General features: G+C 52.7%; 1 protein-coding gene across 4 annotated transcripts in view; it reads left to right on the top strand.

Annotated features, from left to right (window-relative positions):
• Nucleotides 1-24,314, top strand: part of ST5 (suppression of tumorigenicity 5) — a 167,366-nt gene that overhangs the window by 133,904 nt on the left and 9,148 nt on the right. For all 4 annotated transcript variants that reach the window (XM_018059505.1, XM_018059506.1, XM_018059507.1 and 1 more), the window contains 10 exons: nt 10,412-10,563; nt 11,879-12,094; nt 13,012-13,108; nt 13,750-13,794; nt 14,784-14,968; nt 16,180-16,289; nt 16,483-16,552; nt 19,491-19,568; nt 20,096-20,236; nt 23,761-23,909. In XM_018059505.1, coding sequence (XP_017914994.1) covers nt 10,412-10,563; nt 11,879-12,094; nt 13,012-13,108; nt 13,750-13,794; nt 14,784-14,968; nt 16,180-16,289; nt 16,483-16,552; nt 19,491-19,568; nt 20,096-20,236; nt 23,761-23,909 — 1,243 coding nt within the window. The remainder of the gene's footprint in view (nt 1-10,411; nt 10,564-11,878; nt 12,095-13,011; nt 13,109-13,749; nt 13,795-14,783; nt 14,969-16,179; nt 16,290-16,482; nt 16,553-19,490; nt 19,569-20,095; nt 20,237-23,760; nt 23,910-24,314) is intronic.

The following is a 24,314-nucleotide window of genomic DNA, read 5'->3' as shown; positions in this document are numbered from 1 at the left end:
GTGATGATATTTTTATGGTAACAACAATAATAATAGCAGTAATACGCAAGATTACTGTTAGGATTAAATGAGATAAAATAGATATCAAAGTACCTAGCATGATACCTGGTCCTTAATATGTATCTCTCCTACTCTTCCCTTAAAGTAAGTATGAAAGTGTCTGAGATTTCACCCTGCTTGCAAGTTGGCAAGTCTAGCCTGTTCAGGTTCACAGATAATGGCAGAAGACAGAGGTGCTTGGATCACAGAGGACTTTACTACTCATGCACAATGGGCCACATGAGCTTGATGTTCACACAGGTCCCCTTTGCTCCGCAGTCCCATGGGGCAGTGTGGGGGAGGTCCAGGTAGAGGCTGTGCACATGATGGGTCTATTATGTCCCAGCCGAGGAACCTCAAGCTTAGGAAACCCCAAGCTTTTCAAGGGGCTGCTGGCAAACCTGGTCAACCTTTGCCCCATAAGTAGACATTATCCTTATTATTCTGGTCAGGAAACAGATCTGCCTCTGCCCTGGAGGGAGACTATCCTCCCAAGGCTGTTTGCTCTATAAACATCTTTGAAAAATGCTTGGGAACGATGAATTTCTCTTGCTCAGGTTGGAAATGTAGAACACCATGGAGAATTGTCCTCCAGGTACTGGGAGGATATTGTGTTGGCAAACTTGCATCTGAGCGTCAACAAAAAGCAATAATAATAATAGTCAAGGCTCAGTCAGTTCAGTTCAGTTGCTCAGTTGTGTCTGACTCTGCAACCCCATGGACTGCAGCACGCCAGGCCTCCCTGTCCATCACCAGCTCCCAGAGTTTACTCAAACTCATGTCCATCATCGGTGATGCCATCCAACCATCTCATCTTCTGTCGTCCCCTTCTCCTCCCACCTTCAATCTTTCCCAGCATCAGGGTCTTTTCCAATGCATCAGTTCTTCATATCAGGTGGTCGAAATATTGGAGTTTCAGCTTCAGCATCAGTCCTTCCAATGAATATTCAGGACTGATTTCCTTTAGGATTAACTGGTTGGATCTTCTTGCTGTCCAAGGGACTCAAGAGTCTTCTCCAACACCACAGTTCAAAAGCATCAGTTCTTCAGTGCTCAGATTTCTTTATAGTCCAACTCTCACATCCGTGCATGACTACGGGAAAAACCATGGCTTTGACTAGATGGACCTTTGTCAGCAAAGTAATGTCTCTGCTTTTTAATAGGCTGTCTAGGTTTGTCATAGCTTTTCTTCCAAGGAGCAAGCGTCTTTTAATTTCATGGCTGCAGTTCCCATCTGCAGTGATTTTGGAGCCCAAGGAAAGAAAGTCTCTCACTGTTTGCATTGTTTGCCCATCTATTTGCCACGAGTGACAGGACTGGATGCCATGATCTTCGTTTTCTGAGTACTGGGTTTTAAGCCAACTTTTTTTACTCTCCTCTTTCACTTTCATCAAGAGGCTCTTTAGTTCTTCTTCACTTTCTCCTTAAGGTGGTGTTATCTGCATATCTGAGATTATTGATATTTTTCCCAGCAATCTTGATTCCAGCTTGTGCTTCATCCAGCCGAGCATTTCTCATAATGTACTCTGCATGTAAGTTACATAAGCACAGTGACGATTTACAGCCTTCATGTACTCCGTTCCAGATTTTGAACCAGTCTGTTGTTCCATGTACAGTTCTAACTGTTGCTTCCTGATGCTTCTAACTGCCGCATATAGATTTCTTAACATGCAGGTCGGGTGGTATTCCCATCTCTTCAAGAATTTTCCACAGTTTGTTGTGATCCACACAGTCAAAGGCTTTGGCATAGTCAATAAAGCAGAAGTAGATGTTTTTCTGAAACTCTCTCACTTTTTCAGTGATCCAGCGGATGTTAGCAATTTGATCTTTGGTTCCTCTGCCTTTTCTAAATCCAGCCTGAACATCTGGAAGTTCATGGTTCGTGTACTGTTGAAGCCTGGTTGGAGAATTTTGAGCATTACTTTACTAGCATGTGAGATGAGTGCAATTGTGCAGTAGTTTGAGCATTCTTTGGCATTGCCTTTCTTTGGGATTGGAATGAAAACTGACTTTTTCTAGTCCTGTGGCCACTGCTGAGTTTTCCAAATTTGCTGGCATATTGGGTGCAGCACTTTCACAGCATCGTCTTCCAGGATTTGAAATAGTTCAACTGAAATTCCATCACCTCCACTAACTTTGTTTGTAGTGATGCTTCTTCCTAAGGCCCACTTGACTTTGCACTCCAGGATGTCTGGCTCTAGGTGAGTGATCACACCATCGTGATTATCTGGGTCATAAAGATCTTTTTTGTATAGTTCTTCTGTGTATTCTTACCACTTCTTAATATCTTCTGCTTCTGTCCATACCATTTCTGTCCTTTATTGTGCCCATCTTTGCATGAAATGTTCCCTTGGTATCTCTAATTTTCTTGAAGAGATCTCTAGTCTTTCCCATTCTGTTGTTTCCCTCTATTTCTTTGCATTGATCACTGAGGAAGGCTTTCTTATCTCTCCTTGCCGTTCTTTGGAACTCTGCATTCAAATGGGTATGTCTTTCCTTTTCTCCTTTGCTTTTAGCTTCTCTTCTTTTCACAGCTATTTGTAAGGCCTCCTCAGACAACCATTTTGCCTTTTTGCATTTCTTTTTCTTGGGGATGGTCTTGATCACTGCCTCTTTTACAGTGTCTCAAACCTCCATCCATAGTTCTACAGGCACTCTGTCTATCAGATAGAATCCCTTGAATCTATTTGTCACTTCCACTGTATAATCGTAGGGGATTTGATTTAGGTCATACCTGAATAGTCCAGTGGTTTTCTCTGCTTTCTTCAATTTAAGTCTGAATTTGGCAATAAGGAGTTCATGATCTGAGGACACAGTCAGCTTCCGGTCTTGTTTTTGCTGACTCTATAGAGCTTCTTCATCTTTGGCTGCAAAGAATATAATCAATCTGATTTTCGTATTGACAATCTCTACACATGTCCATGTGTAGAGTCTTCTCTTGTGTTGTTGGAAGAGGGTGTTTGCTATGACCAGTGCATTCTCTTGGCAAAACTCTGTTAGCCTTTGCCCTGCTTCATTCTGTACTCCAAGGCCAAATTTGCCTGTTACTCCAGGTGTTTTTGACTTCCTACTTTTTGCATTCCAGTCCCCTATAATGAAAAAGACACCTCTTTTTTGGTGTCAGTTCTAGAACGTCTTATAGGTCTTCATAGAACCATTCAACTTCAGCTTCTTCAGCATTACTGGTCAAGGCATAGACTTGGATTACTGTGATATTAAATGGTTTGCCTTGGAACGAACAGAGATCATTCTGTCGTTTTTGAGACTGCATCCAAGTACTGCATTTCAGACTCTTTTGTTGACTATGATGGATACTCCATTTCTTCTAAGGGATTCTTGCCCACAGTAGTAGATATAACGGTCATCTGAGTTAAATTCACCCATTCCAGTCCATTTTAGTTCCCTGATTCCTAAAATGTCAAAGTTCAGTCTTGCCATCTCCTGTGTGATCACTTCCCATTTGCCTTGATTCATGGAGCTCACATTCCAGGTTTCTATGCAATATTGCCCTAGTCGAGGCTAGGTTGAGTTTATTTTTGGGTTTTATCTTAATTCTGGCCAAATTCTCTTTAGCGAGGGCTTCCGTTTTGTTCAAGTGAAGTGTGTGTCTCAGCACAGGTCCCCGAGGAGAAGTCTGCGTCCATGCACTTGACCTCTCCTGCGCTCCTCCCTGTCTTGTCTCTGCCTTGGGCCTTGGGGCTGAAGACCATGGTCCTAAGGAGTGTATTCATGCATTCGTGCTAAGTTGCTTCAGTCATGTCTAACTCTTTTTGACCCCATGGACTCTAGCCCATCAGGCTCCTCTGTCCACAGGATTCTCCAGGCAAGAACACTGGAGTGGGCAGACATTCCCTTCTCCTGGGATCAAACCCTGGTCTTCTGCCTTGCAGGTGTATTCTTTACCTTCTGAGCCAATACATAGTTTCCCCAATTACTTTTGATAATGATCTTCTACCAGAGTGGTACAATTGTTTACAATTCATGAACCAAAATATCACTATCATCCAAAGTTCATAGTTTACGTTAGATTTCACTCTTGGTGTTACACATTATATGTGTGCGCTAAGTCACTTCAGTCATGTCCAACTCTTTGCAACCCTATATAGTACAGCTCTCCAGGCTCCTCGGTCCATGGGATTCTCTAGGCAAGAATACTGGAGTCGGTTGCATGCCCTCCTCTGGGGATCTTCCCCACTTGGGGATTGAACCCACGTCGCTTAGGCCTCTTGCATTGGCAAGCTAGTCCTTTACCACTAGTGCCACCTTGGAAGCCCAATGAGTGTGTTACAGAGAGGAGTGGCCCGAGTGGAGAGCCCCAGGTAAGACCGTGGGATCCTAGGAAAAGAGTCATCTAATCCCCTGTTTGCTCTGAGTCGCCAGGTCCCTGCTTCTCTCCTCACAGCCTGACTACTCCAGCGTGTCTGGGGAGCCAGCAGCAGTGCTCCGACCCACAGGCACTGCTTTCCCAGGGTCGGGGTGTATCGGATGTGGCCGCCGGAGGCTCAGTCCTATCTGAAGGTCTGTGGGAGTGCGATTCCCCAGAACAGCAAAAGGGCCTCGGAAGGAGGCCCCTTCGGTTACCACCTGGGAGAAACTTTGCATTTATGGCAGCCCAGAGCTGAGCTCGGTCAGGAACTGTGGGGGACCAAGGCACAGCCCCATCTTCCTCCCCACTCCAGAGCAGGGTGCGTGCCTGTTTCCTCTGTTCTGAGAGAAATCCTCACATGTCACTGCTGCCTGGGACCCTGGAAGCAGCCGGGGTGGCTGCTGCGGTGGGCAGGGCAGGCTCCAGCTTTCAGCTGTCCCCCTCAGGACCCACACGCTGCCGGCACTGGGGCCTGAGCACTCTCTTCTGTGAGAATGCTCTGCAGCCCTTCCTGGGACCTCACTGGGGAATGCTCTTGCATCATCTGAACTGGAATAAAAGAAAGGGATGCTCCGACTGTTTCTCCCTGTCCAGAGCTCCACAATCACAGGGTTCTGTTTGAGGTTATTTGGGGGCTGTGCATGTAGTATTGGGGGATGGAGCATGGTGGGAGGTGAGAATTTTGGAGGCACTGTTCTGGGCAACAGAACTGTTCTCAAGTGCTCCTTAGGTTAGAGGTTAGAAGGGGTAGAGGGAGACAAGTGTTGTGTCTGGGCCTTGGCCTCTTCGCTCAGTGGAGGGGACTTCCTGCCACTTTGAGGTATTGCGTGAGAAGGCCAGAAAATAGCAGAGCAGCTTGGATGCCTCTTAGATGGACAAGCTAGAAGCCTGAGTAAGGGCTGGGCTGAGGTAAGGCTGGAGCCGGGACATGTTCCCTACCTGCTGAGCTCGCTTTCGGATCTTTGGAGCGCTGTGTAGAGAGGACGGGGTAAGAGAGGATGGCAGGGAGGGCCCCCCTGGGGTTCTTGCTGCCCTGGTGCAGTGGGGATCAGGTGAGTTTCCAAATCCCTGGCTGTTCAGTGCCCTGGGTGCATTTTCCTCCTTTCTGTCATCACAGTAGCCCTTGAACTTCTAGACCTGCCCAGGGAGGCCAGAAGGAAATTCAAGGGAGGATGTCTGATTGACTTACCCTTTCTCCTTCCCTGGAGACAGTCCAAGAATTAGGACCCCTCAGAGGCTTCCGAAGGGGGCCCTCGTTGCTGAATTTTGAGTGTGACTTTCACTTTTGCCTCGGACCGACCAGAGCCTGACTTCCCGGGAATCTTCTCTCTCTCTTTGGCCCAGCCTGTGCCCTGTGAGGCTGAGGGTGCTCTGGTTTGGATTATCCAGTTTTTGCCGCCTCCCTTGCCCGGGGACAGACAGAGCTTTGTTTCGGGTGTGTGATAATGGGGCTGTGGCAAGGAGGCGGGAGGTGGTCGGAGAGCACCCACGCTGTTTTTATCTTGGGGGCCAGCCCATCGGTCTGGAGTTCCTGGTCTATAAGAGGCCAAGTGCCAGTTGGCCCAGAGACTAATGCGTCTTCTCCATGAGCCCTGGACTTGCAGCGCCTCCCGCCTATACCCGGCCTGATGCCTTGGGAACCGGGGTGGGATACTCCAAACCAGGCTGACATTTACCCTTCTGATTTGCAACAGAGTGGTCCCGAAATAAAGTTAGACTGTTGTGTCGCTTCTAGGGGCTATTCCTTCGCGCCTGTCCAATTTGACATCTGCCTCTGGAAGATGCTGCTGTCCCACAAAGCCTTATAATCGTTGGCATTCTGAGCCTGACACTCAAAAATGCGCCCAAGGAAGCAGCTTGTTAGAGAGTTATGTGGAGTGGCCTCGGCGCCTGACCAGGGAGCCCAGGCTGCATTCCTGCAGAGATTCCCACTCCCATCAGCTCGCTGGGGCTGAGGGAGCGTTTCCAGGAACTTGAGTGGGGTGGGAGCTGGGGACAGAGCCAGTCAGCCTTACTGCAAAGCTTTTCGAGCGTCCGCTCTTTCTGCCTTCTTCTCTCTTGTGTCCCAAGGCTGGGGGATAGTGAGGATCAGAGGCACAAAACAACATGTAGTCTGTCGCCCAGGGGTGTCATCCAGGGAACAGTGCCCGGGCAGTTGGGAAATGGTGTCCAGCCTTGGAGGGTGGGGAATGGCTGGACCCTGAGAGCTCCCCGTCTGTGCTGTGCATTGCTGGGGAGCTGGGCCCTTCATCTGGCCCTCTCTCCTCAGTGCAAGGGAGGAGAAGAGGCTGAGAACCAGAGAAACAGCTGGTTGGACACGGGAGAGGGTTGGGGAGGGAAGCTGCAGACCCAGAGCCCTTGCCATGGGTGTGGTCTGGGAAGCTTAAGATTTGGAGAAATTCTCAGTGTGTTGACACACACATGCACCCCTTCTCTAACTGGTTCTTCCACTTGTGTGTGTGTTGGGGGCTGGGGTGTTTGGCATCCATGGTTAATGACCACAGGAGAGATGGGGAGGCATGGGGGCAGGGCTCAGTGGGACTAGGTTCTTCCTTCAAGAGGATCCCCTTGATAGGTTTGGGCTCTGACCAAGCCCCTTATAAAAAAAAGTGCAAAGCAGAAATTCTTGGCGATGCCCCTGTCCTTTGTGTCATCAGCAAAGCTGGGAAAGGGTGAGACCTCTGGCTTCTGCAGCTGGGCTTGATGAGATGGGGCTGCTCTGGGCCAGGCCTCGGGGATGGAGGCCCCACCTCTTCTCCGTCTCCCAGGGCGGCCTGGAGCATCCTTGAAGGAGCTGAGTGGGTAAGAGAGCGGGGGAAGGTCTTCAGGTCTGCCAGGTTTCCCGCCTCCCATCCAGGCCCTGCGGAGTCTTCTCCAGGTTTCTCCACTCAGCTGCAGCTTCTTCAGCCTCGCTGGGGCTCTGTCCCGGAGGAGGGTTCTGAGCCAGATCCCCAGCCCTCCTGGTCTCCCAGCTCTGAGCCATCGCTTTGGGGCTGACTGGCTCTGGGCCTTGGGTGCTGCTTGGTCTCTGCACATCCCCATGCTCTTGTCACCCTTACTATCTGGACAGATGGCTGGGTGGGTTTCTGTGTGGCAGCTCCAGGAGGGTCATCAGAACAGTCCAAAAAGTGGGGTGTCAGAGGTGCATGGGGCTGTGAAAGGCTCATGCTAAGGCTGGGGAGGTGGGGCTTGGGCCAGGGCCAACCTTCATTTCCTGCAGAAATGATTAGTGGCCTGGTTATATCTGAGAGGCTGTTGAACGTAGCTGGAGAAGAAAGAGGCTGTTTCTTTCTGTTAGGCTGGGCAGGCAGGAGGAGCAGGCGTTTGAAGCTTTCCTGAAGTTTAGTTTCCAGAGGCCATACCAGGCTTGAGACTCTGGTGTTCCCAACTGTTTTCAGTTCTCAGATGATCACTGATATGCATCTGTGACTGTCCCAGCCTCCGTCTCCTACTTCTGTTTCTTGGAGCTTTGGCTTTTGCACTGATGTTCAAAGGGAAAAGAAGGAAGGGAGAGAAGAGGAGTGAAGGAGGGAGGAAAAGAGAGTTTGCCTCAGGACTCATATCATGGTGCTCAGAAGCCATTAGGAAGTTTAGGAACATCGTCTAAAACAGTGGTTCTTAATGGGGCAAACGCGGGTGGGGGTATAGTTTCATCCATCCATCGATATCTACCCATCCATCATCCATTTTTCCTTTGTTCCTCCTTTTCTCCTTCTTTCCTTCCATCCGTCATCCATCTGTCCGACTCATCGTCCATTTATCCACCTATCTGCCCAGGGGACATTTGACAGTGTCTGGAGATGTTTTTAGTTGTTTGGTTGAGGGGATACTACTGTCCTCTAGTGAATGGAGGCCAGGGGTGTCACTGAACACCCTATAAATGCGCAGTACAGTCCACCACAACAAGAATTATCCAGCTCCAACTGGAGCAACTCTGATCTAAAGCAGTTGAGACAGGGTCATCCTGTAGGCTGGGGAAAGATGATAAGGACTCTGGCTGGTCATCCAGCCCAAAGCAGTTTAGATTTGATGAGTCTAGAATACATGTTCTCCCTGCCCCCATCTGCTCTGTCCTGTCTCACAGGATAAGGAAGATTGTGTCCTGACTCAACAATCTTTGGTTCCCTAGCCTCACCACTACAGGACCTGTGTTGGCGAGGGACCAGGAAATACAGTCTATCCTGATTCCTCCCTGAGTGCCCGCGGTGGGGTGGGCTATAGAAAACATGCAAGGGATGTCAGGTTTCATAGTTGGCTTCGTGAGGCAGGGCTGCTGGGTCAGCTCTGCTTAGTCAGGGCTCTGGAATGGAGAGAAGTCATTTTCATGGCATGACTGTTACGGGAAAATGTCTCTGCAGTTGCTGGGGGCTCTGCCTGGTGTTGAGAATCACTTAATCCAGTCCCAAATCCTTCCTTGACCCGTCTTTGACTCATTCGTTTACAGAGATCTTTACGGCTCCCATGGCAGTCTAATTAGCCGTGACTGAAATCCCCCCTTCACAGCCCCCCTGCCCCCACACCTCGGCAAGGACATTTCCTAAATTCATGGTGGTTTCTCATGATAGTGATAAAAATGAGATCTGGTGGAGCTCTTGGTTTTGGCGATTGAAAACTCTGAAGGCATAGAGGATTTGGTATCTCTCCTGTGTCCTATGCGAGGAAAGTTCACACTGCCAGGGGCCTTGTGTTGAGTCTGTTGCTTTTTCTTCTGTCCGCTCCCTGAGAAGTGGCACCTGAACTCCTCTATGGTGGGAGGCACAGGGAGGTGTCTGTGGGGGCCCAGTGGTCCCCCAGGCTCATCCTGCTCCTTGGACAGAGAAGTTGGGGCAAGCCCTGCTCTTGGTGTACACCTCCAGCAAAACAGTATTCTGGCCACTAGCACCTACGTCCCAAGTGGTGGTGTTGGTATAGAGCAGAGGCTGGGGAAAGACAAGACGAGGGGAGTGGAAGGCTGTATTCACTCGCAGTCCCTATGAGCCTTGTCACCACTGTGATTCTGCCACATAACTGAGCCAGGACTCACCTTGCTCATGGTATTACTGCTTTTTAGAGAAGTCCAGGTGTATGTTGGCGGGAGGATAGGGCTTGTAGGAAGGGGTTGCCCTTCAAGGGCAGGAATGGACGGCGCTTTTTGGATTTTCTGTGGTTTCCTGGTAGTGCCAATGCAGTGCTCGTGAGGTTGGAAACGAATCCTGAGAAAAGAAGCAAGAATTCCCCCCAACCCCACCCCCCCAGCCCAAACTCCCTTCAGACCTTTCACATCTCTCGAGTGTCCCAGCAGAAGAGTTTATCACAAAAGGGGATTGATGACCAATTGCTTTTTGCTGAGGTCCGTGGTGGAGGAAGTGGAGTGACGCTATAGTCAGAGCAGTTCATTGAACAAGTAATACTGAGCGCTCGCTACCTGCTAGTCACAGCTCCAGTGCCAAGTTACCTTAGTGGACCAGACGAAAGCCATGTCCTGAGAGAGCTGTTGCACAGCGTGCCGGTGAAACGCAGGTCTGGTGCAGCCTGGTGCTGCCCGGCTCCCTGGAGTCCTCCACACCCACGCCCAGAGGTGGTCCTCAGGGAGCAGGGGGTGAAGAGACAGCTGCGTGACCTCTGAAAGCCTTTCCTGCCTTGAACTGTATATTTCCGGGGCTTTCGCAGAGGACGGACTGGAGCCAAGAAAAGACGCCTGCTGTTGGCTTTGTCCTCTGGCTGGGCACAGACACGGGTGGCTGAGCCAGTCTTGTGCAATCTTTGAATTTATAAAGCAGAGGCCAGACAAGGCTGAGCTGAATTGGGGGTGAGGGGTGGTGGTTCGGCTTCTGGACTCGGAACCAGGCTCTGTTTGTAGCCTTCCCACTGCAGACGGGCAGCTGTATGACTCATGAGCTGAAGGGCCCGGCAGAAGCCACTGTCTTTGGCTCACAGCAATTCTGCTTGTTTATTTGTGTGTGTGTGTGTGTGTGTGTGTGTGTGTGTATTTCCTTCTTTACTTCTCTAACTTTTCCTCCTCTGCAGGAGATCTTCCCAAGGAGAATCCGTATGAGGATGTAGACTTAAAGAGCCGAAGAGCAGGACGAAAACCCCAGCAGCTGTCTGAGAACTCCTTGGACTCTTTGCACAGGATGTGGAGTCCTCAGGACAGGAAGTACAACAACCCACCCACTCAGGTAATGGCAGCCCTGACGCGCGCCTGTAGGGTCAGCTTAAGGCCAGGGCCAGCTTCTGCTCAGGCTTTTTCCTTCACTAGTGTTGGGCAGAGGTGACATCAGGGAAGAGCTCTGTGTTCAGGGACCTCTGCCATGTCGACATCCTTGTGGACAGTCGAGATGGGCTCTTAGGGGGCACCCAGTCCCACCTTCTTCCCTTTACTGCTGAAGCTCTAAGCTGTGAAACTAAGGTAGGAGCCCCTTTAGTCTCCTGTCTAATTATGATTTCTCCTCCTCTTCCTGTCTTCCAGGAAGACAGGGCCTGAGTTGGTGTCTTAAAATTCTGAAGAGCTGATCTTAGCCCTGGCATTTAGGGGCCAGGGATAGGCCCAGTAACTGGATTTGGAGAGCCACATCAGTATCTCCAGGACCTGGACACGCTCCCATTGGATAAATGGCTGAGTGGATGAGTCTCTGAGGAATGGACTGATGGAGGCAGAATGGGGAGAAATATGAAGAGGCAAAGGAGCTCTGAGTCTGTAGCTTGTTCTGGCTTTGTCCACGACAGACAAGAGGCTGGAGGATGGAGATCCTATCTTGGATCTCCTAAAGCAAGGCTGATTCTCCTACAGAATTTAGAGCACTGGCCAGAGAATATAAAAATTGTTTCTTCTGGCCTTGGAGTGACATGATTGTTTCTATAAAAGGTTTACCTTTCTAATGTGCTCTGTTCAAATAAACGTCCGCTGAATGTGTGTTTCCCGACCAATTGGGTAGGAAGAGGAAATTGGGGGAGGGGAAGGAAGGAGGACTTGCTGAAGAGTGATGAGCAGCAATGCCAGATGCAGGTGGCAGGTGGAAGTCATGCCAGATGTGCAGAGCTGCTCCCTTTTCAGCAGCAGCGATTCCACTCAGAGTAAGGTGCCCTGTGGTGAAGGGCGTCAATCTAGATGGAGCGAGGCAGAACGCAGATCTGAGCCACACCCAGTAATGAGCAGAGTCAGCCTTGTCCCAGAGCTCAGACGGCGCCCACAGCATTCTCACTTGGCCTTCTTTTCCCACTCAGATGACAGCCCAGTTTTCTTTGTCTCTGCTTTCTGTTTTTCTGTCAGAAGTCAAGCTTCCTTTGTGGAAGCAAGTATCTAATCTTGCCCTGACCTGCTGATTAGCAGCTGAGGTCTTAGAAGAGGAAACCCTGGTCAATGGAAATTCCAGGTGGAGTTTGGGGGAAGTCAGGGAGGCCAGCCTGTGGCTCCTGTGTCCAGCTCCCAGCAGACAGGTGCCGGCCACGGCATCCATGCTGAGGCCCTCTCCTCTGTCTCCTGCCCCACGCCAGCTCTCCCTGAAACCCGGCAGCCAGTCCCTGCGCAGCGGGAACTGGTCAGAAAGGAAGAGCCACCGGCTGCCACGGTTACCCAAGAGGCACAGCCATGATGACATGCTGCTGCTGGCTCAGCTGAGCCTGCCATCTTCGCCCTCCAGCCTCAACGAGGACAGCCTTAGCACCACCAGCGAGCTGCTGTCCAGCCGCCGGGCCCGTCGCGTCCCCAAGGTAGCTTCTGCAGGTGGAGCCGGCCGGGACTGGGTGGGTGGGCGGGCAGGCCGGCCGTGGCTCTTTTCTCCCTCCCTCCCTCCCTTCCCTAATCTGCGCCTGCTTCCTTAATTCTCCTTAAATCAATTTTGGGTCCAGGCACTGGCCTTTTCTTTTTCCATCTGGCTAATTCTTTTCTTATCAATAAAGATGCACTGAGTGATTAATATGCTAGCTGGCCCCCAGGGAGTGCTCCACGCCACTGGCTGGATGGAGGCAGTCCTTAGGAGGCTCCTCATTAGTTTGAGCGTGGGGTGTGCAAAGTCTCTGTTTACACAGAAACATCTGCATGCTGTGAGGGACCTAGGACTCAAAGGTGGGTCTTCCTTTCTGTACCTCTCTTAGTTGAGAGTTTTCAGCAGTGATTTGCACACACACATAGCCAGCCAGGCCCAGATCCCCAGCCCAGAGCAGCAGGATTTAGCCAAGTGGTATTTTTAGCCTGCAAACAATGCTCTGGTATATTGGGAATTTAGCTCCTTCCTGCCGGGGCCCCAGGTGGTAGCCCGGAGGGGAAAGGCTCAGTCCTTGTTCCTGTTATTGCCTCTGAGCAGCTCTTTGTCTCAGCTGGTTCAGTGACTCCTGAGACCCAGGAGCTCCCATCCTGTCTGGTTTGATCACAGTTCCTTCCTCTGGGGAGCTAAGTGAGGAGACTTGTCTTAGGGGCAAGAGACCACTAAGTGGACAAATAGGTAGAGAGCTACGGCTTGCCCTTGGGACCGGTGCAGCAGAGAGACAAGTACTGGGCCCCCGTGCGGGGGAGGGCGGGAGGCTTCTACCAGCAGGGGGACAGATGGCCTCTGTAAATCAGCAGCCTTCTTAGGAGCAGGGGCAGATGGCGTTAGGGTTACCTCACCCTCCCTGTTTTTCTCACCCAGCTTGTCCAAAGAATTAACTCCATCTACAATGCCAAGAGGGGAAAGAAGAGGTTAAAAAAGCTGTCTATATCCAGCATTGAGACATCATCACTGAGAGGTAGGCCTGGACACCCTAGCTGGCTCATGTTCCTGGGGCCCCTGGACATTAGAAGTGGGAAGATGCAAGGACTAGTCTCAGTTTCCCCTTCCATGGGCCAACTTACTTCTAGGAGGGTAGAGCCCTGCCAAAAAGTGGCCGCACAGGAGGGGAGGGCCAAAGGGAAAAGAACGCCCTGGGAACAGTTAGTTGAGACTCTGGGCTGTGAGGCCTGAGTAGGGGGGAGGTGGGAGTAGGAATCTGTGTCCAGCCGAAGGAAAGGCCAGACTTACTGAGCACTGTGGTCTGTTTCCCATTTCGAATCTTGGCCTCCTGGAGGCAGGACCCTTGTGTTCCAGGCCCACAGGCCTCTCTGCTGGCTCAGCCTCCAGCTTCGGCCCTCAGCTTCCCCCAGATCAGGACTGGATGGATAGGAGTTTGTGTATAGATTAACACCTGCAGGCTGAGCTCTGAGGGACACTGGCCCTGGGCCATCCAGTGCCTGGCCGGGGGCCCATTGGAGCCCAGATGAGGTCCATCCCTCATGAGCTGGGCCCGGGGTGAGTGGGGGGAGTAGGGAGGGGGTTGGGGGTGGGTACACAGAAGACATTTACCATGGGGCAGCAGCTCAGCCAGCCTGCACTCTGCTCTGACTTTTCCAGATGAAAATAGCGAGAGCGAGAGCGACTCTGACGACAGGTTCAAAGGTGAGACGTGGCTCCTAGAGAGAAGGGACCCCTTCCCAGCCCTGGTGGAAGGGTATCTATCAGCCTTTGCTGTCCCAGCGTCCCAAGGTGGCCCAGTTGCGAAGGGTATCTGCAGGCAGGATACGAGGCCGACAGAGTAAGGAGCTCTAGGGGAGTCCATTCCTTCTATCACGGAGCTTGGGCCTGCGAGCTTAAATTCAGACATCTCCCCTTTTCCAAATTTAAGGCTGGTGACCCTGCCCCTCCTTTCGTAAGCCATTCATTGTCCATCTAAGTTTGCCTGGTAAGTGTTGTGAGTCTGGAGGGTCAGAGATGTGTTCCAGGTTCCTCTTGTGCTTGTGAGAAATGTGCTCAAGTCTGAGGAACCTGGTGCTTGGGAGGCCCTCCCTGAGGCCACTCATCTTCCCTCTCCCTAAAGAGGAGAGCTGCCACCTCCCTGGAAAGTTTCTGGGACCTTCACATTCTAGGGGCCTTGGACAAATCTCTCTTCTTTCTCTACAGAGAAACCCTGCTTAGACCTTCCTAGATGATTAAGTATCGATATTGGGAGCTCCCTCCTTCCCTTCTCCTTTCATCCCCAGGCATGTGGGCAGGTGGACTTTGGGCCTGGGGACAGGGGGAAGGGTCCAAGTCCACGAAGGTTGCTAGGGGCCCTAGGATGAAGGCTTCGTGGATGTTCGTATATTCTTGCCCCATTGGCCCAGGGATGTGTGGGTACCTTGACACCTCCCTGGGTTTGCCTGGCTCAGGGAGTCTTATTGGTCCCAGCTCGGCCTCCAGAGGCTCCGGGAGGCCCAGACCAGTAGCTCCCTGTGTCAGGGCAGACAGACAGACATCTTGCTCCTGCCAAGTCTTGCCCAGAGCTCGGGGGGTCAGGCTGTGAGGCTAGGCTTCTCCACTTAGAGGTGACGCACTGGGATGGAGCCCTGAGTGTGAGGCAGGGCGGGGGCTGACGCGGGGTCTTGTCCTGATGTGTGGCCCGCCCCCAGCCCACACACAGCGCCTGGTCCACATCCAGTCCATGCTGAAGCGTGCGCCCAGCTACCGGACCCTGGAGCTGGAGCTGCTGGAGTGGCAGGAGCGGGAGCTGTTCGAGTACTTCGTGGTGGTGTCCCTCAAGAAGAAGCCCTCCCGGAACACCTACCTCCCCGAGGTCTCCTACCAGTTTCCCAAGGTGCGACCCCTCCCTCCTTCCTGGCCTCTGCCTTTCCGCCTGGCCCATCCTGTTCCTGCCATAGCGACCCACCTCACTGCCCCAGCCCTGAGTGTGGTTCCCTGGAGCCAGGAGGGAGGAGAAGTGGTGGGTTTGGGCCAGCGAGTATTCGGAAGGATGAGGGCGTAGAGAACAGCCCCTAGTGTGGCTAAAATTAGATCCACGTTGTGTACAGGACTTTCGAGGGCCCTGAGGAAGGGTCCCCAGCTACTACTTCTATCTTCCTTCTCTTTTTGAACCACTTTTTGAAGAAGGAAGTGGCAACCCACTCCAGTACTCTTGCCTGGAAAATCCCATGGATGGAAGAGCTTGGTAGGCTACAGTCTGTGGGGTCTCAAAGAGTCGGACACGACTGAGCGACTTCACCTTCACCTCACCTCATTGAGATACAATTTAATCTGTTAAATTAAAGAGATACTATTTAATCCACCTGTTTAAAGCATACCATTCAGTAACTTTTAGCATATTCACAGTTATCTGACCAATTTTAGAACATTTTCATCACTCCCCAAAGAAACCATGTACCCATCAGCATCCTCTCCACGTTTCCCCCGCCTCCCTGAGCTCTTACCAGTCCTTCCCTGCTCATCCCCAGCCAGCCCAGCTGCCTGGCCTCCTTTCAGTTCCTGTAACACTCAAGCCCTTTGTCTCTGTCATTGCCTGGAATCTTCTTTTTTCCAGCTCTTCATTTGGCTACTGGCTCTTTCTCATTCTCTGCTCAAACGGTACCTCCTCCAAATCTTTCTAGATACTCTAAAGTAGCCTGCTCCACCCAGTTCTCTCTGTCGCATCACCCTGTTTATTTCCTGTGGCCCCTCTGAGACTGTGTTGTTGATTACCTCACTCTGCTGGCCAGAATGCACAGGACAGGGATGCCATCCGCTTTGTGGTCTCTTGGTAGTCCAGCACGTGGCACAGTGCCAGGCGCCACGTAGAAAGTGCTGGTTTGGCATATATTGAATGAATGAATGAATGATGACTCATCCCACACCCAGACCTCTCTGTAAGAATTGTGAGTGGGGTCAAGGGTGCTGAGAAGCACGCCAGTTGGTAGAACGCCACCTAGGACTCTCAAGGCTGGGGATGGGGGGTATATTTCTCAGCTACCCCCACCACCCCCAGCTTCCATGTCTCCTCTGATCTGTTTCTCCCCATATCCCTCTTCCTTGCAGCTGGACCGACCCACCAAGCAGATGCGGGAGGCAGAGGAGAGGCTCAAGGCCATTCCCCAGTTTTGCTTCCCTGATGCCAAGGACTGGCTCCCTGTGTCAGAGTACAACAGGTGAGGCCCGACCTGGCAGAATCTCCTCCACCCCTGTCATAGCGGGTGGCTGGCTGGGCTCACTCGAGTCCCAGCCTCTTCTCCTGCAGCAGCCTGGTCCTTCACCCCCTCCATGGGATGGCAGCCCTTCTTCTTGGGGGCTGTTTCCTGGGTCCTGTGTACTTCCCTGATGCCAGACTTCTCCCTGTTCCAGTGAGACGTTCTCTTTCATGTTGACTGGGGAAGATGGCAGCAGACGCTTTGGCTACTGCAGGCGCTTACTGGTAAGTAGGGCCATTCGGTCCTGAGGGACTGGGCCGCACAGTTTGTGTGTGTGTGCTCTTCTTTAACTTGAGCTTGTAGAAACTCTTCTGTTCTGCTGCCTTGTATGGTCCTGGAGGCCACTGTCACACACACACACACACACACACACACACACACACACACACACACACACACACAGCCCTCCTGGGATGGCAGGACTTAAAGTGGCCACTTTGATCGGGCCCCAGGATCTGAGATAACCTATAATAAGGGAATAGATTAGATCACTTTCTACTGGGATGCCATATGTTTTTAGCTCTTCTATACTTTTTCTTTTCATTCATTTTCTTTGGGCTTTTGAGCTCAGATTGTTGATCCTGGGTTGCAGGATCACATCAGCCCAGCAGTGTGTGTGTGGGTGCATCATACTGGGGTAGAGGACAATATTCCTCACCCCAACCCCTGGCCAGACTGATGTGTGTCCTGCACTTGATCTGGTAGGACTGGAGGCCGAATAGGGACAGAGCGGTAACTTCCTATGGGATTCTAGGAGAGATGCCTTGAGCTCAAGGAAGGGTTTTAAAAACATAAGACATGTCGTAGAGAAGCACCACCCGATCCCTCCTCCCATTAGTCCTGGGAAATAGACTGGGGCAAAGAAAGTCCTGTCACACGCTCCCCCGGGGCTCACCAGGGATATTGTTGGCTTGGGCTATTGACAGTGTTTCAAGGTTCCTGGGCCTTAGTGGGAGAAGGGGCAGATGATGGGGATCTTAGGCAAAGGTGGTATATAGCAGGGACCCCAAATGAAGGATTCAGGCTCATTCATTCGTTCATTCAAAAACATGTACCACACACCTACTGAGGGTTAGGCAACATGCTGAAGGTGCATGAAAATGAGTTAGACCTGGATCCTATTTTCGAGGAACTTCAGGGCTTCCCTGGTGGCTCAGACAGTAAAGAATCTGCCTGCAATGCAGGAAGACCGGGTTCGATCCCTGGGTTGGGAAGATCCCCTGGAGAAGGAAATGGCAACCCACTTCAGTATTCTGCCTGGAGAATTCCGTGGACAGAGGAGCCTGGTGGGGTATAGTCCATGGGGTTGCAAATAGTCGGACATGACTGAGCAACTGAGAGTGCTAGGGTGGGTTAGGTGCTTTAATAGAGAAGGTAGGATTTTCAATGTAGAAGCCTGGACAAGGGGAATGAACTATTATTTGGGATCCATTTTATGTTCCAGGCATGTCATTTTCTTTATTCCTCATAATACCATAAGGCATTTGTTATATCTGTTCTGTAGATTAGGAAACTGAGACTCAGATGTGGAATGACTTGCCCAGGGTCATACAGCCAGTGAGAGCTAGAGCCAGGTTGACTCCAAGCTCTAAAACCCCCAAGTCTGGAGCTCCTAGATGACCCCACAGGGTAGTCCAGGGAGAGAAATACTTGGCTATAAAATGCCTGTGAGTGGGGCCAAGGGAATGTGGAGCAGTACAAAGGCCAGGTGCGGAGCCAGGCAGGTTCACCTGGACCTGGAGGGGCCCGTTGCGAAGGCTGCTTTAGCAGGAGCGGAGATGGAGCAGAGTTGCTCCTTTGCAGTGGGCCTGCCGCCCCCAGGGAAGAGCGTGTTTGTCCTGGCGCGCTCAGAGAGGGCCTGGGCTGGGCCCCTGCCAAGGGGGCTGGCACTCGCTCGGCATTCCTACAGATTGGACACAACGATTCTAACCCAAATCCCACATACTTGATTTAATCACTTGGGGTTTTAGGGGAGGCGGGGGAGAGGGAAAAAGAGAGGAGTGAGTTTCAGGCCTAATATGGACAAAAACAGATTCTGCCTTCTCTTTAGATCTGTGACGTGTGGCCAGCAGGTTTGGAGACTGAAATAGCCCCATCTGCATTTGCTTAGCGGCCTGCATGAGGGGCCAGCACCTGCTGCTCTGCTCCCTCCCCACCCGGCCTGGCCAGGCCCTCCGGGCCTCCGAGCCAGAAACAGCCACAGAGCCCTGCCAGCTACTGGCTGGAGGAGCCGGCTCCTGTGGACTCCCTCCAGCCTGCACTGGGGGCTCCAGGCCTGGGGAGCTCTTGGCCCACCTCTCCTCCAGCTACCTACCTTTCAGATCCCCCTATGACTCTGTTCTCCTCACTCTGTACAGGCCTCTGTCCAGTATCTTTGTGTTTCTTTTCTTTTCTTTCTGTCAGAAGCCAGCTTACTTCAGAGGTAACAGCAAAGAGGTTACACACGCAGAGGCAGAAACAGACTCCTGGTTCCATGACTTCTAAATATCTGACCTTGGGTGATGGCTTACTAATTTTGAACCCAGTTTCCTCATCCATAAAATGGGAATAATAATGCCTAGCTAACAAGTTTTTGGAAAGTTCCAGGCCCAGGACTCAGATGCGGTAAACATTCAATAAATAGTAGTTTGCTTGCTTTATCTAGTGTCAGTTTGCTTTTCTAGAATGAGGATGATCCAGAAAGGGAGAGAAGTGCAACTGAGAAAAGGAGTGTGTTGCAGAATGTCTCCGGTGGGGGCAGAAGACCGCCTGGCTCATTCCCAAGAATGTACACAAGCCCCTGTCCTTCCCAGCAGGCTCCTGGGGACTTGGGGATGTAAATCCACAGATCACCCTATAGCCTCTGCCACACCTCTTCGTCTTTGCCAGCCCCCACTGGGGTCCTCTGGGAGGAAGGGCAGAGCCTGTGTAGCACTTGGCAGGAGCCTGGCACCTTGGGCTGGAAGGCCCAGAAGAGGCTGAAGCTGACCCCCAAAGAGTGGCCGCCTTTCCTTTGAGGGCCTGGTTGAGTAGGTGTTCAGAAGAGGCCTGGAGTCTTCTTTCACTAGAAGAGAGATCTTCACTAGAAGAGAGGTGCTTGGTCCTCAGATCCTAAGGAAAAGGAGCCAGGTGTAGTAACCACATGTTCTCTGTGTCTGTGTCTCTCTCCTTGTCCTGGCCCAGCCAAGCGGGAAAGGGCCTCGGTTGCCAGAGGTGTACTGTGTCATCAGCCGCCTTGGCTGCTTCGGCTTGTTTTCCAAGGTAAGAGGGCTCTGGCTTACTTCCTGCCCCCTTCCCCCATCTGACAGCTCCCACAGGAGTATATACAGGCGGTTTAGATGAGAAAACCACATGTGTGTGTGTGAGAGAGGGTGAGAGAGGGTGAGAGAAGGCGAGAATGCAAGGGCAAGTGCAGGCGGGCTGTCTGACTCCCTCCCCGTCCACCAGCTCCTGCACGGCAGTGTCTGCTCACGTCACATCCCACCTTGGGCTGTGGGCAAGCCGAGTCCTCGGGGACAGAGACCCTGGGGGAAGCCAAGTGCCCAGGAACTCCACTCTCAAGAGGTGTTTCCTTTGCCCAGCTACTCACTCTTGGGGTCTGAAGCAAGAAATAGGGAGCACAGCCCTCACAGTGGCCAGGACCTGGGAAGGGTGGGGTGTAAAGCTCCCGGCTCCCAGCTTTTGTCCCAGACCAGTCAGATGCCAGAGTGCCCTCTTCTTTGCCCAGGAGGTAGGGAAGGGCAATGCCCTGACCGCCTTCCTCTTTGGGCTGCTGGCGGTGGGCACAGGTCCTCGATGAGGTGGAGCGCCGGCGTGGGATCTCCGCTGCTCTGGTCTATCCCTTCATGAGAAGTCTCATGGAATCACCCTTCCCCGCCCCAGGGAAGACCATCAAAGTGAAGACCTTCCTGCCAGGGGCTGGCAATGAGGTAGGGATTTCTGCTGCCTCCTCTCTCAGGTCATGGACTGAGGCTGGGGTCGGACCTGCGAGCCCACGGCTCAGGCTCCAGGCTCAGGCGGAACATGGCCCCTGCCTCGCTCAGCACGTTTGCACACCTAACCCACAGGGACTGAGAAAGTGAGTGACGGAACTGTGATTGTCGCTCACCTCTCTGCAACTCTCAGGGCCTCCCCTAACCTGCTCGGACTAAACTGCAGGCCGCCTCTTCTTCACTCATCAGATGTTTATGGAATACGTGCTGTCTCACGGTCAGGGTTCCTGCGGACCTCGGGGCAGAGTCGTACAGTTAGAGCGGGGCACGGCTGAGTGCTTGTGGAGTTCACGGTCAAGTGGAAGAGACCAGTGTTAAATAAATACTTGCCCATAGAAACAGATAACTCCTCAGAGTGTCAGGTGCCAAGTGACAGGACGGGGGAGAGTGTGTGACAGGGCGTCTCCTTCAGACTAAGGGCCAGGGGAGGCCTCCTCTCAGGAAGGTGACCTTTTCTTAGGGACCCAGGGTGAGTGGAGTCAAGTGGATGAAGTGAGGAGAGGGAGACTGAAAGAGAAGGATGTGTGTGGGAAAGGATTAGGCCGGGTAGAGGGACAGCACCCAAAGGCAGAAGGTGGGAAAGTGTGTATGCTTGTCAAGGAACTAGAGAAGGCCAAGATGGTTGAGAAAGGGAGTGAGCAGGGTGGAGAGGCCGCAGGGCCCGGTCACAGTGTGCTGTAGGCCAAATTCAGGGTTTTGGAAAGTATCTCAAGCTGGGTTCTAGGATCTGAGATAATGATTTTAAAAGCCCAGTCTGGCTGCTGTGTCGATAGTGGACTGGGATGAAAAGAGGGAGACCAGCTTGGGTGTTGTTGCAGGCGTATAGGCAAGAGATGAGTGGAGCTTGGATTAAGGTGTGGATGGAAAGGTGGAGGAGGAAGATGGATTTGAGATGTACTTTAGAACCAGGATCAATAGCACTTTGCAGTGGCTGGAAATGGGGAGTAGTGTTAAGGAAACTTTAAGGCTGATTCGCAGCTTTCTGGCTTGAGCAACAGGGTAGTCAGTGGAGCACCTGAGGGAGGGCAGGTCTGTGAGGAGGAAGAGCTGATTTTGTGCACATTAGCAGAGAGTGTAGACGGGGAGGAAGAGAACGTCCTGAGGGCCTCCGGCACTTAGAGGACCTGCAGTAGGGCAGCAGCGACAGGAGCCAAGGAAGGGGCCTCTCAGGCAGGAAGGAGAGACGAAATGAGGTCCGGACCAGGTGTGGCGGGCTGCCTTGACAAGACAGAATTCCAGAAACTCAGGTGGTCAGGAGGCCGAGAAGCCTGACTGGACAGAGTTAAGAAGTGGGTGGGGTTGAGAAGGGGACATGGCCTGCAGAGATGGCTTTCCAGAAGCTTGGCTGTGGGGAGGAATGGGCAGTGGTTGAACGGTAACGTGGAGCCAGTTTGTTGAAGGTAGTCGTCTGTGTGCTGGTGGGAAGGGCCCAGAGAAGGAGAGAGAGGTTAAGACAGCAGCAGAGGGAGGGGTCAGTGAGACTGGGGGTGGGCAGTGGGCTCTGTAGGGAGACAGGAGAGGGGGTCCTCTCTGGTGTGATGGCAGGGAAGGGCCATGACTTATAGATCCTGGATTCTCATCTGACGGCTTCAGTTTTCTCCAAATGGGAAAGAAGGTTGTCCTCTGAGAGTGAGAGGTGGGTGCTGGGTTTGAGGAGAGGGAGAAATAAATGTATTCATTGTTGTAGGCAGCGGAGAGGGTCTGACCAGAGAAGCACTGGGTTTGCTGGGAGTGGCGAGTACTATTCAAGGCTGTTCTTATGGCATCTTTTCTCCCACCCTCTCTTGAATGGACTTTCTGCTTCATGCATGTGGCCTAGGGGCAGGACCTCTGACCCTGCCCCGAGGGTCCAACAGCAGTACCAGGGAGTCAGTGCTTCAGGACAGGGCCCGGCCCACTCGCCAGCCTCCTTTCATATCCATGAACTCTACTTCCTTTTGCCTCCTTATCTCCTTGAGCAACCAAGTTAAGCATCCTATGCTCTGAGCCACCGCCCCTACCCTGCCCCCACCCCACCCCAGATGGGATGGGTACCCTTCTTCCCAGCCCTCTCGGCTCCTGTGTAGATGTAAGTTACACCTTTCCCCTGGCCTGTCACCAAGCTCATGGGCTGATCGTTCAGGCTCCTTTAGCCCCAGCAGACTATGATCTTCTTGAGGGGCGGTGAGTGAAAGGAAGCCCAGGTCCTCCAAGCTGCCTGTGTGAACGCTCACTCCCTGGAGAGTCCAGACTCTTGGGTACCAGGCATGGAGTGCCAACTGCATGCAGGCTCTCAGGAGGGAGGCTTAGGGGAGCCTCGCTGTGACTCCGGGGCAGGAGTGGGAGTAGGAGGTGTGCCGAGGCCTCTGGGGTGGTGGCGGTGTGGGATTCCTTCAGCCTACATCACTGACATTTCCGGTGTCCCCCGCATCCTGCTAATGCTGAACCTCTGGGACGTCAACGTCGGGTTGGAGAGACAGCGTGGAAACAGACCTCTGAAAAGAGACACATCCTCGGGGCAACCTGTGCCCCTTGTGCTGTTTCCCGGATGACCGCTGAGCTCGGAGTTAGGAGGAACAAATGGGATGATGGCTAAAGCCCTTGGGGGAGAGCTCTGACTCCATAAGGCTGAGAGAGGGAGTTCCTTTTCCCTCCTGGTTCTCTGGAGGCCTGTGTGTCCATGCTGCCCGAACCAGGCGAGGGCCAGGCAGGCCCCGGTGGGAGCCGCTTTGGCCTGGCCCGAGCGCCATCAGCTCCGCCTGCTCGCATTGCCAGGGTCATTGCCACCCTCCACCCTCATGCCCACCCCCAGGGAAGTGCTCTCTGTGCCACATCGCCGACCTTGGGAGTGCTCTTACCGCCCCACTGTAGGGAAGATGGCTGGGTCTGGTCCTAATCAAGGAAAGCCTCTTCCTGGTCAGGCTGTGGAATAGCCAGCCATTTCCCAGTGTTTTCCTTGTTCCTGGCACAGGGATGAGACTTGCTGAAAGAGGCCAGGACAGAGCCTCTGGAAGGAAACAGTTCTTTGTGGGAAAGGGAGGGGGCATGGCAACAGGGACACTAGTATTGCCCTTCCAGAGACGGGTGAGGGGTGAGCAGAGCTGCCTAGGGGGCCGTGATCTGCTGTGGGGGTCCATCCGCATGAGGCTGAGACAGGCAAAAGGTCAGGGAGGACCGTGCGGGGAGACTCCCCCACTCTCCTGGTTTGTAAGAGTGGTCAGCTGTCCTCCTCGCTCCCCAGAGCCTGGCCACCCCCTTCTCCTGGAGCCTCTGACTCATTCGCAATGAGCCCTCCTGCCCACAGGCTGGGGCCTGAGGACTGTGGAGGAGGAGACTGGGTCTTATTCCATAGCGGGAGGGAGAGTGGAGGCCTCAGGAGAGAGACTGGGGAGGGAAGCGAGCTTCAGGCCGCTTTGTGCGGGACCTGGGAGTGGCACCCACCTGATCGGCCTGGACCCCCTTCCCCCGCCGCTCTCCTGCAGGTGTTAGAGCTGCGGCGGCCCACGGACTCCCGGCTGGAGCATGTGGACTTCGAGTGCCTTTTTACCTGCCTCAGCGTGCGTCAGCTCATCCGAATCTTCGCCTCGCTGCTGTTGGAGCGTCGGGTCATTTTTGTGGCAGATAAGCTCAGGTAGGGCCCAGCAGGCGAGGTGAAGAAGTGGGGAAGACATATCCGCTAATTAATGCAGCGTGTGTATGGGTCCTAGTATATGCCAGCCACTGTGTTAGTATGTGGAGAGTGTGTGTGTGGGGGTGCGACTGTGCGTGTGGTGAAACAAGGACCAAATGGAGAGCACAGGTTAGCAAGCCTGGTCAGAGAAGATGACTGAGGGAGCAGGGCTTGCACGCACACAGGGTGGCAGAGATGAGGGCCTGATGGAGGGCTTAGCTGGAGGGAAAAAGACAGACGCTGCTGCTTTCGCAGCAGCCAAGATTATATAGGTACAAACCTGTTTGTGTAGCAAGGTAAGAAAGGAAGGAGACTCCTAGCGGACAGCCACATTTCCCCCGGAGGGGGACGCAAGGCTGTCTCTGT

The sequence above is a fragment of the Capra hircus genome, chromosome 15 (assembly GCF_001704415.2).
Source record: "Capra hircus breed San Clemente chromosome 15, ASM170441v1, whole genome shotgun sequence".
Lineage (NCBI taxonomy): Eukaryota > Metazoa > Chordata > Mammalia > Artiodactyla > Bovidae > Capra > Capra hircus.
The sequence above is the reverse complement of the archived record's forward strand: the minus strand, read 5'-3'. Positions and strand labels throughout refer to the sequence as shown.